Below are 23,313 nucleotides of genomic sequence, written 5' to 3'. Positions count from 1 at the left end.
TCAGATCTCGGTTCTATTTCTGAAAGGTAAATAGTTCCTTGCCGTTGATCAACCGACTCATCTATACGAGGCAGTGAGTAATGATTTCTAATGGAAATCTTGTCGTGTCTCTGAAGTCGATGGACTTACGAAACAATCCGTTTATCTTCTTGAAGAATAAGACCGGAGTTCTCCAGGGTGAGGAGCTTGGTCTTCAATTCTGTTGCTGATTAGTCGCTAAGTTATCCGGACTGTTCCTGTATCTCTGTAGGTGTTAGGCTGTAGGGCGATATGGTTACAAGAGTCGTATTGGGTTCTAAGTTTGTTCGCAAGACAATGCGATTACTCGTAGTCTTGGGCAGTCTCCGTCCTGAAGTTCATATTAGAATTCATATATGGCTCATCAATCACAGTCTCGTGCATACGAGTCGTATATAATTAAGATTGAAAAGGTAGTCGAATAAATGATTCTTCTTTAAGCTTACATCCCAACGAGGAAAAGAAGTTAAAGTGGAATCATCAATTCTAAACCTGTAGAACCTTGATTATATACCACCCTTGTGTATACATTCTTCCGCGATAGATCAACCGTACGGATCTTTGGATTGAACTTGACGCACTGTACGAGTGGTACTATGGGGAGGTTTGCTGAGGTTTATTCGGAAATGATAAGAAGCATGAGGTACTCTACGCATGAGTACTTCAGAGTTCTGAAATGACGGCTTCGCTAGAAAGACTTTTACGGAGAAAGAGATGTATGCACGAATTGGTATTTGTGCGGATCGAATTGAATCAAGTTGTATGATAATATCGGACTCACTTGGAAATAAAGACATTAGACTTGATCATAAAGGCGTTACAAACAAAATCCAACAGTGCAACTTTTAACAGAGTTATAGTACTATAGATTTACTACAAGACTATTGCTGCGAACTAGGTATACTACAAATGACAAGTATACGCAGCACGAGGGTCCCTTAACCGACGGGATCTCGCAAAAGATAAGACTCAAGTTTCACTAGTTTTAAACAGTTTATGAGTATGTTACAACGAACGCCTTAGATACTTTAATGAGGGTCCGTAGTAGCCTCTCCAGCGGCAGTGATCCTTAGTATCTTTCCGTCTGCGCCGGAGTTCTTCGCTATGGGGCAATCCTTCTTGAGGTGCCCAATTTCACCGCATTGGTGACATATCTAGTTGGTACCAACATCGGTGGTGGAAGTGATGTGTCGAGTCAGAGTTACGTGGACACGAGTGTTTTCCTTGTTCATCAACTTTGAAATTTTCCTTTCATAGGGTCTAGTTTTACCACCACCATCGCAAGCCTGGTTGACTCCGATGTCAGGGACTTGAGTGATAGATCGTGTCGGTGCTCTACAGCTACGAGCATGGTGTCCTATTTGGTAGCAATTGAAGCATTGCATTTCATGGCAAGCCCCTTTATGACGAGAGTTACACTTATCACACTTCGGTAGCTTTCCCTCGTATGGTCTGATCGACGAGTCTATCAAGCAGAATACCAAAAACTCAATTTTTCAAGCATGAATGAAACACAAAGAATCAAATACAATAGAAACCAATCAAGTCATTGATACCACTGATAAGTTTTATACCAAAAGAACAGTCCTATGTGCTCATGCAAAACCCTAAAGCTTCGATCTAGGTTTCTCTATTATACATGAAATTCATCCAATACTTGAATACCCTAATCTAGCATATATTGAAATCGAAATCTATAACAAAACAAGTTTAGATAATACCTTTCAATGGTTGAAAGAATCCTTGATCTTCAAGAAGCTTAGTGTCACAAGTGTAACACCTCTAATGGCTTACAAACACCACAAACAAGAGGATGATCTCGAATAGAGAAGGAGAGAGGCTAGATTTCGGCTATAATAACCTTAGGGTTTTTTGGTGTAGCCGAAACTGAAACCCTGGGGTTCCTTATATAGCTGAGCTGTTAGGGTTTCAGTTAAAACCCTGATTGGATGACTTAGGCCCTAAGCAACTTGAAAACCTTCTGGAATAAGGCCTCCTTGGCCGAAATTAGAGCGGGCTTCCACTCCTAATTTCATCCCCCTTATATCCAAGAGATTTCACAACCCAAAACCAACTATCACATAATTGACAGTTTCAGTCCCCTTTATTTAATTAATCTCTTTTAGCCACATAGTTAATTCTTAATTAATTCTTGTCCAATATTAATTAAACTATATGATTTATCTTTTAATATATTAATAAACCATGATAACCTCTCTCTCCATAAATCATCATGTCAAGTTGCTTTGGTGAAGGCAACCCAAAAGGACCAAGCACAACCGGGTCAAGTACATACCAAATATAGTTACGAGCTTAGACACTAATCTAATAGCTACGATAGTTTGAAATTTTGGCAAGTTTAGTCCTTATTTCGAAATGCGTGGTTGTTGAGTACGCGCGGCGTAATTATGTGTACGCTCGGCGTACTCATATACGTGGAAGGGACGCGAAGGCCACCTAGTACACTGGGCATACCAGGTCCTGGAAGAAAACCCTAATACTTTGGAGTATCCCTATTTAAGGAACAATATGTCTTCATATTCGGCCACCATTTCCAGCATCTTACCTCTCTCAAAACCCTAAATCTCGTTTCTTAGCTTGTGTGAGCATTGGAGGCTTATGGAGTGATCTTGTGGAATTCTTTTGAGAAGAAGGAACTTTGAAGGAAGAAGAGTTGACGTTCAAGATTTTGGATTCGAGTTTCCCTAGGGATGAAGCATCATTCAGGGGTATCAAGCTCAAAGCTTTGCTCTTATTTTGCATAGTTCATTTAATGGTCCATTTTAGGGTTCATGTCCCCAAAGCCTTATACCTGTCCTCTTTGATGTCTTTGGATGGTAGAGTTCATAAAAATGGAGTCTTGGTCATCAAGATCTCCCCATCGATGAGATATGAGGATTTTATGGTGAAAAAGTGAGAGTTTATGAGAGCTTGACTTGTTCAGCCTTGATATGGATTAAAGTCACCAACTTTATGCTATAAGAGACTTCATTTGACCGAGATCTGAGATGGTAGCCTTTATCTTATTGGGTTAAGACCAATTGAGTGGGATAAGCAAGTCTGGGATGTACACTGTGACATCCCCAAAATCTCGGCCAGAAAAGACCGATTTTCATTTATGCTTTTAAATATTTTCAGAGTAAATCCTTTTGATTTGAAAGAGTTGCGGAATTTGTTCCCAAAAACAAAACATGATAAAACATTGTTTACCGAAGCATTTCATAAAAGAAATGTATTTTCATTATAATCAAAACTCGGGGTGTCATGTTCCGATACAGACCAATAAGCATAAACGAATACATTACAAGTCATATAACAAATATAAACATATGCAGACTTGTAAACAAAACAACTTGATGGTTCATCCATCTCATGCCCTTCCGCCACTACCTGTAATACAATTTAAAACTGAGTGGGTCAGGCTTGGGAGCCTGGTGAGCATATAGGGTTTTCAACCCACAATAAATAATCATATTTAATTTTCACCAACCAACAATAACCCAATTACCCATTCCCGTTATTCTCACTTTAATGTCCCTAAAACAACTAACATAAGGGACCTAGTCTAAGAATATTTCATCGGGGCGACAACACATGCTTCGGGGGTACCTCAGCAATATAAGTCAAATAAGGCAACCATGAGGGGGATGGAGTACAGCGAATGAACACCCAAGTTCATTAACACCTACAGGTGGCGAACCTGCTAATGTTTCCACAAGACTGTCTAGAATAGCCAGTGGTCGTCATCTAAACTCCGCTAGATGACTCAATCAAACAACAACGAGGCCTCTCATCTGTTTATTACACACCAACTGTCTACCCATGTTCTACCCAACATATTAGTAGATAAAATATACATTTGTATACATAGTTTAAAGAAAACCTGTATAGCATGCTTTAATCAACACATATATCACATAACAGATGAGGCACACACACACATAACACATATCTCATAAAGAAATAAGCAGATCTATAAGATAGAAGAGAGTGAATACTCATTCACACATAACACAACCAAATATATACACATAGCACGTATTTTTATATAAAATACTTCGTATTATTGTATTAGAAGAAATAACTACACACTCACACTTATAAACAACAATATAATTAATACACTCGAACCAAACTCGTATTATTATTGTGTTTAAGAAAGTTAGTATACACTCACTTGATCAGAAGATGATCGGACAGCACTACGGCTTATAAAAGTAGTAATCCACAGCAGATCTGGAAGATCTCTTCGAAAATCGAACTTCTCGCGGGCAGAGCTTCGACTCGGGAATCGCGCTTCTCGGGATCTTCGGGATCTCGGGACTTGCCTCGGGGCTAGAGTATGATACCGGGGCTTCGGGGTAGCTTCGGGGGTTTACGCGCAGAGCTTCGGCACAAAAACGAGAGGAAATTAGCAAATGACTCGGCTGCCTTCGGATTCCTTTTATAGAGGCTGGAGCCTCGGAGTACGCGGGGCGTACAGGCGTACGCAGCGCGTACGCGTCCGAAATCGTCACTGCATGCGTCATCCGAAGTGTCGACACTAAGCTGAGTACGCGATAGCGTACTCACGTACGCGGGGCGTACCATGGATCAGACGGGTGACTCGGCTTCGGATAATGCTTCCGAATTTTGATTTAAAAATAAATATAAAATGATTAATAAACTTCGGAAATTCATAACTTCTTCATACGAACTCCGTTTTCGACGTTCTTTATATCCACGGAAAGGTGAGACCATGCTCTACGACTTTCGTTTAGACTCCGTCGGCTAATTTTGACTTTATTTTTATTAATTATTTTTAATAGGCCGGGACAGAAACTTTCGTTATAAATTCATAACTTCTTCGTTTGACGTCCGTTCTCGCCTAACTTTTTATCGTTTCAATACCAACAATGAGATCTTCGATTCTCATTTAGATTGCTTCGGCTAACAACCGCTCGATCTCAAATCGAGTAAAACAGGCTGTATACCGCTAAGCCGGAACTTCGATAAATCATAACTTCCTCATACGAAGTCAGATTTGGGCGTTCTATATATATTCGGAAACCTCGTTTCAACTACTACAACATTAACCAAATATATTAAGTTTATTTTACACTTAAATTTTGACGCTTATTTTTATTCTTAATTAATCAAACCACATAATTAAGCAATTAAGCACAAAACACACAATACTCAAATAATACAATCTTATTATTTCAAAACGGGTTACAGAGGTTAACCTAGACTATTACATTGCTACAAATGGCAAGCCCGAAACACAGGCGTTACAATTCTCTCCACCTTAGAATGATTCCGTCCCCGGAATCACACATCAACAAACAAATGCGGATAGCGACTCAACATGTCACTCTCCGTCTCCCAGGTGAGATTCGGCCCATTCGTGTGTTTCCATCGGACAAGCACTAACCCAACCATTTTGCGTCGCAACTTCTTAGTCTTTCGGTCAACAATTGCCTCTGGTTCTTCAATCAACCTTTTGTTCTCATCAATTCTCAATTCAGAAATTGGAATTATATCGGGAACTTCTCCCGTGAACTTCCTCAAATAACACACATGAAAGGTGTTGTGAATTCCATTCAGTTCTTCGGGTAATTCGAGCTTGTAAGCCTTATTCCCAATCCTCTGAAGGACTCTAAACGGTCCAATAAACCTTGGACTCAACTTTCCCCTTTTACCAAATCTTATAAGTCCCTTCCACGGCGAGACTTTAAGCAAAACCGAATCTCCAACCTCAAAAGTCATCGGTCTTCGCTTCTTGTCAGCATAGCTCTTTTGACGATCTTGAGCTGCTAACATTCTTTCCCTAATTATTTTCAACTTTTCAGCAGTTTGATGAACCAACTCCGGTCCCATAAACTGCTTTTCCCCAGCCTCAAGCCAACAAGACGGCGTACGACACTTCTGTCCATACAAAGCTTGATAAGGTGCCATCTTAATGCTCGAGTGAAAACTATTATTATAGGAAAATTCTACCGACGGTAAATGTTCATCCCAATTACCTAGGAATTCCAAGGTACATGCTCTCAGCATATCTTCAAGTGTTTGTATTGTTCTTTCACTCTGACCATCAGTCTGCGGATGGTAAGCTGTGCTTAAACATAACTTGGTACCCATTTCCTCTTGTAGACTTTTCCAAAACCTTGAGGTGAAACGGCTATCACGATCCGATACAATCGTTAACGGAACACCGTGAAGCCTCACAATTTCCTTCACGTAAGAATTCGCAAGCTTTTCCATAGACCATTTCTCCCTGGCCGCTATGAAATGCGCACTCTTAGTGAATCGATCAACGACCACCCAAATCATGTCGTGACCATTCTTTGTTCTGGGCAGTTTAGTGACAAAATCCATAGCAATGTCTTCCCACTTACCCATAGGCACAGGCAATGGTTCTAAACTCCCGTAAGGTTTCTGATGTTGTGTCTTGACTCTCGCACAAGTCACACACTCGGCCACATACTTTGCAACATCAAGCTTCATCGTCGGCCACCAGTAGTAGGGTTTCAGGTCCCTATACATTTTAGTGCTACCCGGATGAATCGAGTACATGGTCTTGTGAGCTTCTTCCATCAGAAGATCCCTAATTCCTCCTGACTTAGGTACCCAAATACGATCTTGGAATACCTTCAGTCCATGACCGTTAGTACCAAACACCAACGTTTTACCCAAACGTTCCTCCTTTCGGTCATTTTTCTCAGAAGCTTCCTCTTGAGCTTTCTTTATACTTTCCACAATGGTCGAGACAACTTCAATTTTCAACGCTCTTGGCCTCTTCCTTTCAAGATTGACTTTCCGACTGAGAGCATCAGCAACAACATTAGCTTTACCGGGGTGGTAAAGTATCTCGCAGTCATAGTCTTTAAGTAATTCTAGCCAGCGTCGTTGCCTCATATTCAATTCTTTCTGATTAAAGAGGTATTGGAGACTCTTATGATCAGTGAAAAGTTTGCACTTCGTGCCATAGAGGTAATGCCTCCATATTTTCAGAGCGAAAACTACCGCTGCCAACTCCAAATCATGAGTCGGGTAATTCTTTTCATGCTCTTTCAACTGTCGAGACGCATATGCTATCACCTTTTCTCTTTGGGTCAAAACACAACCCAATCCAACACCAGACGCATCGCTATAAACAGCGAAGTCTTCGACTCCATCGGGTAGAGAAAGTATCGGTGCCTCGCATAGCTTCTTCTTTAACTTCTCGAATGCTTCTTTATGCTTCTCACTCCAAGCATAAGTAGCTCCTTTGTGGGTCAAAGCTGTCAAGGGAGTAGCAATCGAAGAAAAGCCTTGGATAAACCTGCGGTAATATCCGGCTAATCCTAAAAAGCTTCGAATCTCCGTGGGACTTTTCGGTTGTTCCCACTTCGTCACAGCTTCAATCTTCGCTGGATCAACCATTATCCCTTCTTGGTTGACCACGTGACCCAAGAATTGGACCTCACGAATCCAAAAATCACATTTGGAGAACTTCGCATAAAGCTTCTCCTTCTTCAAAACTTCTAACACTTCTCGCAAGTGTCTGCCATGCTCCTCCTGGCTTTTCGAGTAGATTAGAATGTCGTCTATGAACACTATCACGGATTTATCAAGGAAAGGATTACAAACCCTATTCATCAAATCCATGAACGCTGCTGGAGCATTGGTTAGTCCGAACGACATAACCAAGAACTCGTAGTGTCCATATCTAGTTCTGAATGCAGTCTTCTCGATATCTTGCTCTCTTACTTTCAGCTGATGATATCCTGACCTAAGATCGATCTTCGAGAAATAGCTCGAACCTTGCAATTGATCAAACAGGTCATCAATCCTCGGCAACGGATATCTATTCTTTATTGTTGCCTTGTTCAGCTCTCTGTAATCGATGCACATTCTCATACTTCCATCTTTCTTCTTTACAAATAACACCGGAGCTCCCCAGGGCGATGAACTAGGTCTAATGAAACCTTTGTCCAATAACTCCTGAAGTTGCATCATCAGCTCCTTCATCTCCGTCGGTGCTAATCGATAAGGTGCTTTTGCTATTGGCGTGGTTCCTGGTAACAAGTCTATTCTGAACTCTACTTGTCTATCAGGTGGTAATCCAGGAAGATCCTCGGGAAATACTTCCGGATAATCACACACCACTGGAATACTCTGCATCACCTTCTTTTCTTTCTTAGCATCAATCACGAATGCTAAATATGATGTACATCCCTTGGTCAAACACTTTCTGGCTTTCATTAGAGAAATGATTCCAGAATTCACTCTGCGTTTGTCCCCATACACCATAAACGAATCTTTCCCAGGCGGGTTTACTTTAACTATCTTCTTCTTGCACAAAATTTCGGCATCATTGGCGCTAAGCCAATCCATTCCCAAGACGATGTCGAAACCATTAAGTTCGATAGGCAATAATTCCTCGTGGAACTTATTCCCATTCAGATCAATTAAGATGTTTTTCATACGATGGCTAACAGGTACAAACTTGCCACTAGCTACTTCGACTAATAAAGCATTATTTAGTCTATCAACAGGCAAAGCTAGCTTTCTACCAAACTCATGCGAAATAAAGGAGTAGTTGGCTCCAGAATCAAACAATATATGAGCAGGTAATTCGTTTACGAGAAAGGTACCTGAAGCGACATCAGCTTCATCTTTCGCAGCCTCAAGTGTCATCTGGAAGGCTCTCGCCTTCGGCTTTGGTGGAATGTTGGGCCTAGCTGCCTCCTTCTTCTTCGGACAGTCTTTCAAAATATGCCCCTCTTCATTACACCCAAAACACATCCTTTTGTTGTTCGGACATTCATTGGCAAAATGTCCAACCTTTCCACACTTGTAGCAGGTTACATCCTCGCTACATTTCCCAAAGTGCTTTTTCCTACACTTATCACACCACTTCGCTTCGCCTCCTTTTCCTCCAAACTTTTTCGAATCAAATTTCGAAAATTTACTCTTCTTACTGGAACCAGATGTTCCTTCAAACTTCCTTTTCTCACCAACCTCAACTTTGACGGTGGTTCTCCCCTTGATCATGTTCTCCACAGACTTGGCAGCCCAGATAGCTGCCTCTAGAGTAAGTGCCTGACGTACCGGCACCTCATACTCCCATGGAAGTCCCTTCGCATACCGATCCACCTTTGTCAGCTCGTCTGGAACGATACGCAAGGCAAACTCCATCTTATCGGTGAAGTTATTGGTGTATTCATCAACTGACATGCTACCCTTCGTCAATGTCAGAAACTTATTCTCCAACTCCAACAGATTTTGAGCCGAGCAGAACTTGCGCTTAAACTGCACCAAGAACTCTGCCCATGACAATTGCAGTGGCTCGCTAGGGCTTAAGGTCTTCCCTAGAGTGTTCCACCAACGAACGGCTCCACCTCGGAATTGTCGCACGGCATAGATAGTCTGCAACTTGCCTCTACAGCCACATGTCATAAAGGCTAACTCCATTTCGGAGATCCAATCCATAACCCCAATCGGATCCTCTTTTCCATTGAAGGTCGATGGTTTACAAGTCAAAAAGTCCTTGTACTTGCATCCCATTCCATCATTCCTTCCATCATGGTTATCTTGCCTAACTATCGGTGGGTTGGCTGGACCAACAGACCCACTGAAGTTTCCACCTTCCGAGTGCCCTTCATTCAGTTCAGGCTCTTCCACACGAATCGACAGTTCTTCACGATTTTGTTGAAGCAACCGTCTAGTTTCATCCATCTGACGATCCAACATCGTCTGAATCATCAATTGCACACCAGCCATGGTTATTGGCTCAGGTGCTGCTGCTACGACAGGTATTGGCTCAATCACTGGTGGTTGATTCCTGTTTTCGTCAGCATTTCCAACTCCACTTCTTGTTCTCACCATTTTGATCTACACCGAATAAGGTGAAATTAGATCCTCAATCATGATAGATATTGAAATCATCCTTATCACTCCGAAACGTTTACATGCTAGTTCTAATATCGTAGACGTACGCTTAGAATCCTACACACATAAGATTTCTAGATCCGGTCGGCAACAGACCATAGATCCGAACAAATAATATCATATATGGCAACATATAACATTTAGCACATAAATCATTTTAGGCAACTTTCCTAAAATAAACTAGTGCTCGTGTCTAAATCACAACAGACACACATCTCAAAACTTCACTTAGCATTCTAAGTTTAAGTCTAGAAATCCTACAAATTCCTAGTTCGCTTAAACTAATGCTCTGATACCAACTGTGACATCCCCAAAATCTCGGCCAGAAAAGACCGATTTTCATTTATGCTTTTAAATATTTTCAGAGTAAATCCTTTTGATTTGAAAGAGTTGCGGAATTTGTTCCCAAAAACAAAACATGATAAAACATTGTTTACCGAAGCATTTCATAAAAGAAATGTATTTTCATTATAATCAAAACTCGGGGTGTCATGTTCCGATACAGACCAATAAGCATAAACGAATACATTACAAGTCATATAACAAATATAAACATATGCAGACTTGTAAACAAAACAACTTGATGGTTCATCCATCTCATGCCCTTCCGCCACTACCTGTAATACAATTTAAAACTGAGTGGGTCAGGCTTGGGAGCCTGGTGAGCATATAGGGTTTTCAACCCACAATAAATAATCATATTTAATTTTCACCAACCAACAATAACCCAATTACCCATTCCCGTTATTCTCACTTTAATGTCCCTAAAACAACTAACATAAGGGACCTAGTCTAAGAATATTTCATCGGGGCGACAACACATGCTTCGGGGGTACCTCAGCAATATAAGTCAAATAAGGCAACCATGAGGGGGATGGAGTACAGCGAATGAACACCCAAGTTCATTAACACCTACAGGTGGCGAACCTGCTAATGTTTCCACAAGACTGTCTAGAATAGCCAGTGGTCGTCATCTAAACTCCGCTAGATGACTCAATCAAACAACAACGAGGCCTCTCATCTGTTTATTACACACCAACTGTCTACCCATGTTCTACCCAACATATTAGTAGATAAAATATACATTTGTATACATAGTTTAAAGAAAACCTGTATAGCATGCTTTAATCAACACATATATCACATAACAGATGAGGCACACACACACATAACACATATCTCATAAAGAAATAAGCAGATCTATAAGATAGAAGAGAGTGAATACTCATTCACACATAACACAACCAAATATATACACATAGCACGTATTTTTATATAAAATACTTCGTATTATTGTATTAGAAGAAATAACTACACACTCACACTTATAAACAACAATATAATTAATACACTCGAACCAAACTCGTATTATTATTGTGTTTAAGAAAGTTAGTATACACTCACTTGATCAGAAGATGATCGGACAGCACTACGGCTTATAAAAGTAGTAATCCACAGCAGATCTGGAAGATCTCTTCGAAAATCGAACTTCTCGCGGGCAGAGCTTCGACTCGGGAATCGCGCTTCTCGGGATCTTCGGGATCTCGGGACTTGCCTCGGGGCTAGAGTATGATACCGGGGCTTCGGGGTAGCTTCGGGGGTTTACGCGCAGAGCTTCGGCACAAAAACGAGAGGAAATTAGCAAATGACTCGGCTGCCTTCGGATTCCTTTTATAGAGGCTGGAGCCTCGGAGTACGCGGGGCGTACAGGCGTACGCAGCGCGTACGCGTCCGAAATCGTCACTGCATGCGTCATCCGAAGTGTCGACACTAAGCTGAGTACGCGATAGCGTACTCACGTACGCGGGGCGTACCATGGATCAGACGGGTGACTCGGCTTCGGATAATGCTTCCGAATTTTGATTTAAAAATAAATATAAAATGATTAATAAACTTCGGAAATTCATAACTTCTTCATACGAACTCCGTTTTCGACGTTCTTTATATCCACGGAAAGGTGAGACCATGCTCTACGACTTTCGTTTAGACTCCGTCGGCTAATTTTGACTTTATTTTTATTAATTATTTTTAATAGGCCGGGACAGAAACTTTCGTTATAAATTCATAACTTCTTCGTTTGACGTCCGTTCTCGCCTAACTTTTTATCGTTTCAATACCAACAATGAGATCTTCGATTCTCATTTAGATTGCTTCGGCTAACAACCGCTCGATCTCAAATCGAGTAAAACAGGCTGTATACCGCTAAGCCGGAACTTCGATAAATCATAACTTCCTCATACGAAGTCAGATTTGGGCGTTCTATATATATTCGGAAACCTCGTTTCAACTACTACAACATTAACCAAATATATTAAGTTTATTTTACACTTAAATTTTGACGCTTATTTTTATTCTTAATTAATCAAACCACATAATTAAGCAATTAAGCACAAAACACACAATACTCAAATAATACAATCTTATTATTTCAAAACGGGTTACAGAGGTTAACCTAGACTATTACATTGCTACAAATGGCAAGCCCGAAACACAGGCGTTACATACACCGAGCATACTCCCAGCTACGCGTAACGTAGCACTGAGCCACCCCCCGCTGCATGCATGGCTAGACGTACGCCCAACATAGAGGGACGTACGCTCAACGTACGCGTCGAGTGTTGACCACCCGTTGACTTTAGGGTTTCGATCAAATGTGGACTTTGAGGGGCAAAATGGTCTTTTCACCCTCCTAGGATTTAGTAAAGGATTTTTGGGCTTTTAGGTTAGGTCCATTTAAGGTTGGGCCTAATTGGGAAGATTGGGCCATTAGTGGGCCCTTGTGTTGGGCTTGCCCTTTTGACTTAAGTTTAAGGTTTGGGCCTTGGGTGGTCCCATTTAGTATTATTTAGTATTGGGCCTTGGTGGGCCCAAGGGGTTTGGGTTATTTGCGGACCGAGTTGGTGGGCTATCTTTAGACCTAATGAGTGAGAGTATGGTCTTAGATCCCAATGGGGCTAACTGTGGGTTTGGCACAATGTTAGAGGTCGGTGTGCAGCAACAACATTTATAGGAGTTGTTTATCATCCGATGTGAGTCTTTTTACTATACTTACCATGAGTGGTATCTTTGTGTGACTGAGATGTCTTATGTGCTTACCTGTGTATTGTGATATTATGCATTATATCTTTGTGATTTGTACTGAGTATTATTATTATGAGCTTATATAGTTAGGACCGGAGGGTCCACTCGAGTTTTGGGACCGGAGGGTTCCACTGAGACACATTGACCGAAGGGTCTTATTTGAGTATAGCCATGAGAGGCTATTGAGATATGTGTGGTATTTTGGGGAACTCACTAAGCTTCGCGCTTACCGTGTTATGTGATATGTGTTTCAAGTTTTTCTTAGGATCGCGGGAAGGCACCGCCTCGATTGTACACACCAGAGAAAGCGTTATGTTTTAAGGATCTTGGATTATTAATCAAACAATTATAGAGTTGTGTTTTGTAAATTAAATAAATGAGATTTTGTGAAACATGTTATGAGAAATTATGTGATTTTAAATAAAATAAATTAGTTTGAAAATTTACGGTGTTATAGAGTTTATACAAAGATTAGGGAAAAAAAATTGAAATATTACTTGAGTTTCATATCCATCGGATAACACATCAGAGTGCAGCTGCTCCAGGAATCGAGATCGCCGCGACATTTTTCGTTCGATGTCTGCACTATTTCCTTCGCGAATCGACTGCCCTAGCCTCCTTCTGCGGAGCTGTGTAACGTAAAGGGGTATTTTTTTAATTTACAAATTTACCCCTGTAATTCCGCATAAAAACTCGATGTCACGTAAAATCCGCAGAGCTTTAGACGATCCGCAAAGGGTGTTTTGCGGATCCTTTGGTCAATTTCCGAAATCTGTTTTTTCTCGCTTATTTTTTCTTTAAACCACCCCCCTCCCCTCTCATTTTTTTTTGTTAATTTTGGAATTTTGTCGAACCTGTGGTAGAATAATATAATTTATTATTTTATTTCGTGGGTTGGGGGTTGTTATTTTTGAACTGTGAACATGATCCTCATGAATCCCAATTCGTGATGATGCTTCCTCGCCGACTTACCGAATTCCCAGTGGACCAATCTCTTTCTTTCGAAAGCGTCTCAAAATACTCTTCCTCCAACTTCCTGACCTCAAGTTTTCATGGAAATTATTACAACTCCTAACTTCAATCACATTTGTCTGCTCCCGAAACTATCCAGGATTCCAGGTTATGTCTTTCCTGAACCTTCTGCAACGTCCATATCAAATTCTTGAAATCTAAACGATAAATTCATCTGGAATTTCTGTCTGTTCAGGGTTCTTGAACGTATGTATCTCATTTCATTTCATTTCAATTTCCATATGCGTCAAGTATCGGGCACGCATAAATGACTTCTCAATCATCCTCCACAAGCTGTGAATTCTCACAGATTTTATGGGTGTCTTCACCATCAATTTGCCCATGTAAGAGAAGAACCCAATCGAGTTTTTGTAGTTCAATAAAGCTCAATTGCTTCGTCAGCGGGAAGAGGCTCTCCAAGAGAAGAAAATTTTCGCTAATTCGGGCTTGTGTGGTTCCCAATGATGGAGCGAAACATAATCTAAACTTAGAATTTGTGAATTCCACAAAACGTGGTGCTAAACACTATGTTGTGAAGCAAATTTTGGATGATTCATCATCATCATCTGAAAGTTCAATTCCTTTGAGCTCTTCAAATAGCTTTACTAACTTCAGAGAGGACCCTATTGTAGATAAGCTTAGAACTCAACTTGGGGTCATACACCCTATCCCTTCACCTCCTATAAATCGAAACATTGTTGGATTATTTGTATTCTTTTTCTTTGTCGGAGTCCTGTTCGATAAAATTTGGACATCAAGAAAAAAGAACAAATCAAGGGATGAAGGGACACCAGGGATATGGCCACAGGTTCCCACTAGTTTTTCTTTGTTCCTTGAGAAAGATTTGCAGAGAAAAGAGTCAGTAGAGTGGGTTAACATGGTGTTGGGGAAGTTATGGAAGGTTTATAGAGGTGGGCTTGAGAATTGGGTAATTGGGTTGCTTCAACCAGTTATTGATAACCTAAAGAAACCTGATTATGTGGAGAGAGTTGAAATAAAGCAATTCTCATTAGGGAATGAACCATTATCTGTTAGGAATGTTGAACGCAGAACTTCTCGTCGTGTCAATGATTTACAGTAAGTATTTCCCAGTTTTGTTGCTGTTTTTTCAGAGTTTATGTTGCTTGTTTTTGTCTCAAAAGCTTGAATTTGTTCCCAAGAGTGTTGAGAAATTAATTATGGGCATCGTGTATGCCCATAATTAAACTTTATATACTAAGATCCTTGGCAAATTAATCAAATTTGATCCATCACGTTTAAAATTAAAACCCATAAGCCTTTCTCATTTCAGTGCATGCCCTTTTGTCTTTTGAAAGTCATGTCCAAAGTCCACAAATCTTTAGTATGAAAAACGACGATAAACCTTTTGATTCCACAAAAGCAAACAACAAGAAGCCACGAAGGTGAAGTTCATTGGGATTTGAGCAGGGTATACACAGCCACACAGGGTGATTTTGAATGTTATATATAGGATTAAATACAAGAAATAGTCACATACTTTGATTTCTTGTTTATTATTGCATCATTCTTCCATTTTTCTTCCTATTACAAGTTTGTAGTTTCTATAGTATATGTGAGCATGTACTTTCATATTTTTGTTAATATAGCATCCTACTTTCATTTTCCTATATTACAACTTTGTATTTTCAGTTTTTTTTTTTTTCAAAATATTGCCACTTATAGCATCGAACCTTCATTTATTTTCTTTTCAGGACATTGTACTTTGAAAATTTTGCCCAATTATAGCAATGCCATTCAAATACAAAGCAGTTTTCATTGCTACAATTGGGTATTTTTTTTTTCAAAGTACAATGTCCTAATATGAAGATAACTTATTATTTCTTTTATTAGTTTAAGTTTAGACTTTAGACTAATCTAATTCTTATTGACTGATTTGTTATTATGTTTGTTGTGAAGGTACCAAATAGGACTTCGTTACACTGGTGGGGCCCGTATGCTATTAATGCTATCACTAAAATTTGGCATAATTCCAATAAAGGTCCCTGTGGGTGTTAGAGATTTTGACATTGATGGAGAACTTTGGGTTAAATTGAGGTTGATTCCATCAGAGCCATGGGTGGGAGCTGTTTCATGGGCTTTTGTTTCACTTCCAAAAATTAAATTCGAATTGTCACCTTTTCGTTTGTTTAATTTAATGGGTATGTCGTTTCTTTACACTTTTAATCACTTTTTTTTTTTTTTTTTTTTTTTTTTTTTTTTTTTTTTTTTTTTTTTTATCTTAGTACCCTAAAATTAATTTATGGAATATAACTTGTTTCTTTCATGCATGTGTTAATGCCACATCAGCCATCCCTGTGCTCTCCATGTAAGTGATATTATTCTCTTGAGACTATCATCATTTCTCATTGACTTTGCGATTATGTTCCATCTTGTTCTATCACAATCTTCTGTACCTCAGTACTTTACCTAATAAACTGAAAAGTAATCCCTCGTATATCACATATTTGGAAAAAGAAATTGTCTGTTTATCCAAATTATCGACTAAAATGCCCTCAAATAAAGACAAACGGGGAACTTTATGGACCCAAATGAACAAAATTAGCTTATATGTAGTAAATATAGGTGCAATGGGAAAGTTTAGTTGTGAATCTTTTAAAAAAAGGAGATGATGCAATTTATTTGGGAAATCTCAGACAGTACAAGTTGCATTTTTAATTTTGATATTTCAAACTTAACTATGACAATTTCCTATACTACCCTTGAAGCATCTCACTCTCTGTCTCTTCCACCTCCTAACTATTTGACCTTTTGTGGGTTTTTTATGATCCAGTTAAGGAAGACATACTCTCCAATTCAATTATAGTTGATGTATTTCAGTTATTACTATTTTCATTTATTGGTTTTGCAGAATTTTCTTTGTCACATGTATGATTTATTTAATTCAGTTTTGGGTTTTTTTAATACTAATATTTAATTTGATCTTGTGTGAAATTTAAGGTTTTTGACAAAACTTTTGACTGAGGATTTGCCACGGCTATTTGTTCGTCCAAACAAGATTGTATTAGACTTTCAAAAAGGAAAAGCAGTGGGCCCCATTCGAAATGATTTCAAGACAGGAGAAATGCAAGAAGGAAATAAAGATTTTGTTGGTGAATTATCAGTTACTCTTGTTGATGCTCGAAAGCTCTCTTATGCCTTCTTTGGTATCTTTTCTTTCTTATATACCCTTTTTATCCCAACAAAGTCCTTTGTGTATATTAAATCTGTAACCCTAATACATCCAAATTTACATTTTACATAGTTGTTTATTGATAATTTGCTAAATATTCACTTCTGGATCCTTTTCATATTCAGGAAAAACAGATCCGTATGTTGTATTAAGGCTTGGAGATCAAGTAATACGTAGCAAAAAGAACAGTCAAACAACTGTCATTGGGCCTCCTGGTGAGCCAATATGGAATCAGGTGAGATTTTGAAATGTTGGTTTTGAATTTTTGTAGATATAAATGCGGAAAAGTTTCATACTACATTTTTTATAAGATTATATAACAAAGTGGTTTCTTAGAAAAAATATGCAATCACGTGTCATTTTAAGACCAAAATATGCAACATTGTAATCGGGAATGGGTGACACTGGTTTAATACTTATTTGTGCAACTGACATATGGTTGAGTATTTCATTTCATATAAAAGATCACTTTCTTGCATAAATTTGGAAAAAGTGAAATGTTGTGTAAATGCGCGTTTACCCCTTTGAAATTTAGAAGTGATATAAATATGTGTTTACTATATTACAGGATTTTTACATGCTAGTTACAAACCCTAGAAGACAAAAATTGTCGATTCAAGTGAAGGATGCTCTTGGATTTGCAGATACGACTGTTGGCACAGGAGAGGTAACATTTTATTTATTTATTTATTTATGCTACCATTTGAACATTGTTTATTTATATTTGCTTTTGGCATAAATCTAACACTTCACTTCACGTATGCAATTATGGGTCTGAAGTTTTATCGAGTTTTTTTGATGATATTAGTTGATAAGATCATCATATCAATGGATAAGTCATACCATTATCTTTTTTGCTGACATGGCACATTTAAAATTTAAACATGTTTCCAGGTTGATCTCGGATCTTTAAAAGACACGGTTCCAACTGACAAAATTGTAGCCCTTCGAGGAGGGTGGGGCCTATTCAGAAAAGGATATGCCGGAGAGATTCTTCTTAGATTAACATATAAAGCATACGTTGAAGATGAAGAAGACGAAAAGACTGAATCCATAAAAAAAGATACAGATGCATCGGATGATGAATTGTCTGATTTAGAACAAGCTGCTCTTACATATGGGCAACGTGTGAGTGATATATCAAATGGAACCAGTAAAGAAGCTTTCATGGATGTTTTAGCAGCTTTACTTGTTAGTGAAGAGTTTCAAGGCATTGTGGCTTCTGAAACAGCAAATGCTAAATCTTCTAATGATTTTATCAACTCTGAGTTAAAAGAGAGATCGCGTGGTGCAGTTGTGGCACCCGAAGTTTCTGATTCTCAGAGTGGGTCTAGAGGTAGCAATTTGTTGTCTTTCAACGTTTTTTTTTTCTTTATAAATTATTTTTTGTGATATTTGATTGTGGATGTATTTTGCAGAGTCGGTGTTGATTTGGCTTGCTGTGATCACGAGTATTTCCATACTTATAGCGCTCAATGTGGGTGGCTCGAGTATTTTTAACCCGTGATGTGAAAGCTTCGGGTTTTATAGTAAGTATCTTTTTATCTTTTTGGCTACTTTTGAATGTACAAGATAAAGATGAAGATACTGTGTTTGACATGCGTTTGGACTGATGTCAAAAGAACACAATTGAAATTTTCTAGGCCATCCGAAAAGGTGGACCAAAAGTCAGACTCGTGTCAATGGGACAAGATTTGGAAATTTTTGTGTCATCCAAAATGGTGGGACCGGTGTCAATGTCACAAATAGTGAATGTTTAAAGAAGATTTGTGGAATTGAAAAGTTAATGAGTCCGATTTTATAAAAAGTTAGGATTTAATGGAAAAACCATGACTTTCTCTATTAAGTCATTCTTTTTGTGTTAAGTATAAGTGCTCTTTCTTACATTAAGTAAATAAAACACTCATACTTGGCCATTATGGATTAAGTAGTGTCCCCTTTAAGTAAAAAAAAAACAATGTAACATTAGTTCTATTGCAGGTTAGCTCCACGACTTCTCCACAAATGTGGGAGTTGAAAGTTTAATTGCTTCATCAAGAAGAGAATGTTTGTTATTGTTTGGCGGCTTGAATTGAGTAATTTGTTGAGAGCATGAAGCGATTATTTTTTGTCCTATTTTTTATCAACTTGTAGCAATTTTTGTTACATTACATATATGGTATTTGGTATGGTTATGTAGATTCCCAACCTTATAGTCTTGAAAATTGGCATAACATGCCCTTGGCTTTTTATATATAAGAAAATGTCACTGTAGCCCCACGAACTTATACATTTTGATTTAAAAGGTCCATATTGTTATTTTTTTTTGGTTTTATAAGGGCATAAATTCACATTTTACCGACTTTTAAGGCTATTTTCTAGAAAATGAAGGGATCACCCGATATTTGGTCTGTTTTTAATTTCACTGTTGTTAAAAAAAAAAGAAATCCAATTGCTTGGATTGTTTGCAAAAGAACTATTCATGATTCTTGTGAACTAAATCAACAAGGTAGTTTTATTTTTAACCTAAAACATCCACAGCTTTTGTATTTAACCTAAAATAGCAACATAGCTTATATTTTAACCAAAAACAACCACACATACATTATAACTACTAGTTTATAACCCGTGAAAACCACGGTTATAAAATTAATTAAACTTTCATATAAAAAGTCAAAATTATTAATTAATCATTTTAAATAAATTATTATTTAAGAGATATTTTTTTAGCTATATAAAATTATAATCGTTGATTTAAATAAATACATAAAGTTATATCATCTTATAATATGTATTAATTTTATTTTATTTTTCAATCTAATGTTATTAATTTAATATAATTAAAGTGGGAAAATTTTAAATTTTGAAATTTAAATAAAAGAATCAATTATTAGTTTAATATACTTAGAGTGAAAAAATTTAAAATTTGAAATTTGAAATAAATAATTAATAGGTTGACAAGTGACATGATAAGGGATATATAACATTAATGATGTGTTTTAATTGTATGACATTTGTCAATAGGAGATTAAACCTATTCTTTTATTAGAATAGGGATATATTTAGTTGCAAATGATATTTTTTGCTACATTACTTATTCTTTGATCCTAAAACAAAATAATCGTTGAAGAATATATATATATATATATATATATATATATATATATATATATATATATATATATATATATATATATATATATATATATATATATATATATATATATATATAACCGTTTTTTTTTTAAATTGGCAAAAAAAAGTTGATCCGATTTTTTTAATATCAGGTAGGTTAAAATTATAGTTAATAATAGGTTTTAAAATTATACCGCCAAATGTGCAAACGTTTATATTTTTCAGCTATAGCCCTTATATTTTTATAAATTATTTAAAATTTATCCAGCTAATAAAAATAACCCCTAAACTCCTAAAAGTACTGCTTACAATGCATAATATATAATTTTTTTTATAAAAATAATCCCTAAACTCCTAAAAGTACTACTTACAATGCATAATATATAATTTATTTTACAGTTATGACTCTTATGTTTTTATGAGTTATTCAAAAACCATCCATCTTATAAAAATAGTCTATAAACTTTTTTCCACTTTACTTATAATGCACATTGAACTACTCTTTTTTTTTTTTTTTTTTTTTTTTTACAATTATGGCCCTATATTCTTATGGATTATTCACAATACATCCAACTTATAAAAATAGTTCCTAAACACTTCCCAATTCTTGATAAATCATCAAACATTCATTTCTTTTAATATTTTAGTGTTTTTTTAAAGTTGTGATATGCTATATTAATTTAATCAATTCATATGCTTAATGTAAGAAAAACAAAGAATACAATACTAGTTTTTACTATAACCAAACCAAAATACTTTTAACCCAAAAATATCAAAAATTTTAAACTCAATTTCACTTTAACAATACCACACAGTTATCCAAAACCAATTAAAATCTGGAGCTATTTTTAGAAAGCCGAAACCTGTTAAATGTGCAGCTCAACTTTGGACAGGTAGGAACTTAAAAGGCCCAATTGAGTTATTGTAAATTTAACTAAAGCCCAATAATATGGTCTTTCTCTGTAAAGTGTAAACCACCGCGCCCTCCCTCTCCATCCCGTCCTCTGTGCGAATTAGCTCCCGTCGTGGCCGCCAACAGCATCTCTCTCATTCTTCGTCGGCATCACCTCTTTCTAAGGTATCTTTATGCTTACTTCGTGTAGCTCGTTGCTTAAGCAATATGTATGTTACGATGCCATAGCTAGCGATTTGTAGCTTAAGTATTCCTGATCTCGCCGCTTGGGAAAAATTATGTTATTTCTAATCTGTTCGACTTGATTCCCTATACTTTCGGAATTCTAGAAACTTTTCCTTGCAAATTTTCGAAATGTGAAGTAGTTTTGTCCATTGCTTACCAAATAGAATCCCCCAATTTATTGTAAGAAAACCTAGATACGTTTCATATACACTGCACTTTGTAAACCTTATTTCACTAGCAGTCTGATGGAGAAAATCGAATAACCACGGAATTCCATTTCCTCTCCCGTTTTCCACTGATCTGCGTGTGTACATGCCTGCTTTTGTTCTTTTTAGCATGACATTCATCCTAGCAATAGATGTTTGTATTTGTGTTCTATCTATTATTCCAATTTTTGAACTGTGTCTGCTGTTAAGTTGTTGTTTACAACGATTTGATTTCTGCAAACTATTAGGTTTTTCCTTAACTTGATAATTGTTAAACATGGCTTGTGTGGGTGTATTGTACTTTTGAAACTTGAGAGTTTCTTTTCTTGTTTATGGAAAAACAAGGATAGAACACTCTGTCAGCTGGTTAGTTGTTATTTATGCTTCAAATCGATTCAATTTTGCACTTGTGTTCAGGAAAAGGAATATTAAAGCGGTGGAGTGAAGAATGCAAGCAGGTGAAGGTGCCCTATCTGTGATGGGCCCACGCCCAATGGATTTATCAAGCATTACTCCATATAGTGGGAGTGGGAGTAAACAAAGAACATCAAGTTTATTGTCACCAATCATGCTGCTGACAGGTCACCAGAGTGGCATATACACCATGAAGTTTAATCCATCAGGAACAGTGGTGGCTTCCGGGTCCCACGACAGAGAAATCTTTCTATGGCACGTAAGTGGGGAATGCAAAAACTTCATGGTTCTAAAAGGTCACAAAAACGCCATCTTGGATCTTCAGTGGACCACAGACGGGTCCCAGATAATCTCCGCGAGTCCAGACAAAACCTTACGCGCATGGGATGTGGAAACCGGGAAGCAGATCAAGAAAATGGCGGAACACTCCTCCTTCGTGAACTCATGCTGTCCCTCGCGCAGAGGACCTCCGCTGGTTGTGAGCGGCTCAGACGACGGCACCGCCAAGCTGTGGGACCTCCGCCAAAGGGGCGCCATCCAGACATTCCCAGATAAATACCAGATCACAGCGGTTGGTTTTTCTGATGCCTCAGACAAGATCTACACGGGTGGAATCGACAACGACGTGAAAATATGGGATTTGAGGAGAAATGAGGTGACAATGACGCTTGAAGGTCACCAGAACATGATAACGGGTATGCAGCTAAGCCCTGATGGGTCTTATCTTTTGACCAATGGGATGGATTCTACGCTTAGGATTTGGGACATGCGCCCTTATGCCCCACAGAATAGGTGTGTGAAGATAATGGAGGGACACCAGCATAATGTGGAGCAGAATCTTCTGAAATGTGGGTGGTCCCCTGATGGGAGTAAGGTTACGGCTGGAAGCTCTGATCGGATGGTGTATATTTGGGATACGACTTCACGGCGGATACTTTATAAGCTTCCTGGCCACACTGGATCGGTTAACGAATGTGTGTTCCACCCAACTGAACCCATCATTGGATCTTGCAGCAGTGATAAACAGATATATCTTGGGGAGATCTGAATTTTCTTTTCTTCACTTCAATGGGACCATTTTGTTTGTGTTTGTCAATGTGAATTCTCTCCATGACTTTATGTTTCTCTGAGTACTGTTTTGTGTACTGTTTCACTTACTTACTCTTTGTAGTTTGGGAATTGATGGAAATCTGTCTGGATTACATGTAATTTCTTGTTTTCTTGGA

The 23,313-nt window shown here is 38.0% G+C and overlaps 2 protein-coding genes across 2 annotated transcripts; both read left to right on the top strand.

The window, feature by feature from the left end:
- The first annotated feature begins 13,926 nt into the window (after nucleotides 1-13,926).
- Nucleotides 13,927-19,474, top strand: LOC111909091 (tricalbin-3). The gene is made up of 9 exons (XM_052769242.1): nucleotides 13,927-15,102; nucleotides 15,943-16,184; nucleotides 16,333-16,351; nucleotides 16,984-17,189; nucleotides 17,341-17,450; nucleotides 17,784-17,882; nucleotides 18,110-18,551; nucleotides 18,634-18,744; nucleotides 19,196-19,474. Exons 1-8 carry the CDS (start codon nucleotides 14,294-14,296, stop codon nucleotides 18,720-18,722), a joined length of 2,016 nt encoding a protein of 671 aa, XP_052625202.1. The 5' UTR covers nucleotides 13,927-14,293; the 3' UTR covers nucleotides 18,723-18,744; nucleotides 19,196-19,474.
- A 1,778-nt stretch (nucleotides 19,475-21,252) lies between these two features.
- LOC111909090 (uncharacterized) lies at nucleotides 21,253-23,313 on the top strand. The gene is made up of 2 exons (XM_023904876.3): nucleotides 21,253-21,407; nucleotides 22,091-23,313. Exon 2 carries the CDS (start codon nucleotides 22,122-22,124, stop codon nucleotides 23,133-23,135), a length of 1,014 nt encoding a protein of 337 aa, XP_023760644.1. The 5' UTR covers nucleotides 21,253-21,407; nucleotides 22,091-22,121; the 3' UTR covers nucleotides 23,136-23,313.

This window comes from Lactuca sativa, chromosome 3 (genome assembly GCF_002870075.4).
Source record: "Lactuca sativa cultivar Salinas chromosome 3, Lsat_Salinas_v11, whole genome shotgun sequence".
Classification (NCBI taxonomy): domain Eukaryota; kingdom Viridiplantae; phylum Streptophyta; class Magnoliopsida; order Asterales; family Asteraceae; genus Lactuca; species Lactuca sativa.
This window is presented reverse-complemented; position numbering and strand designations above follow the sequence as displayed.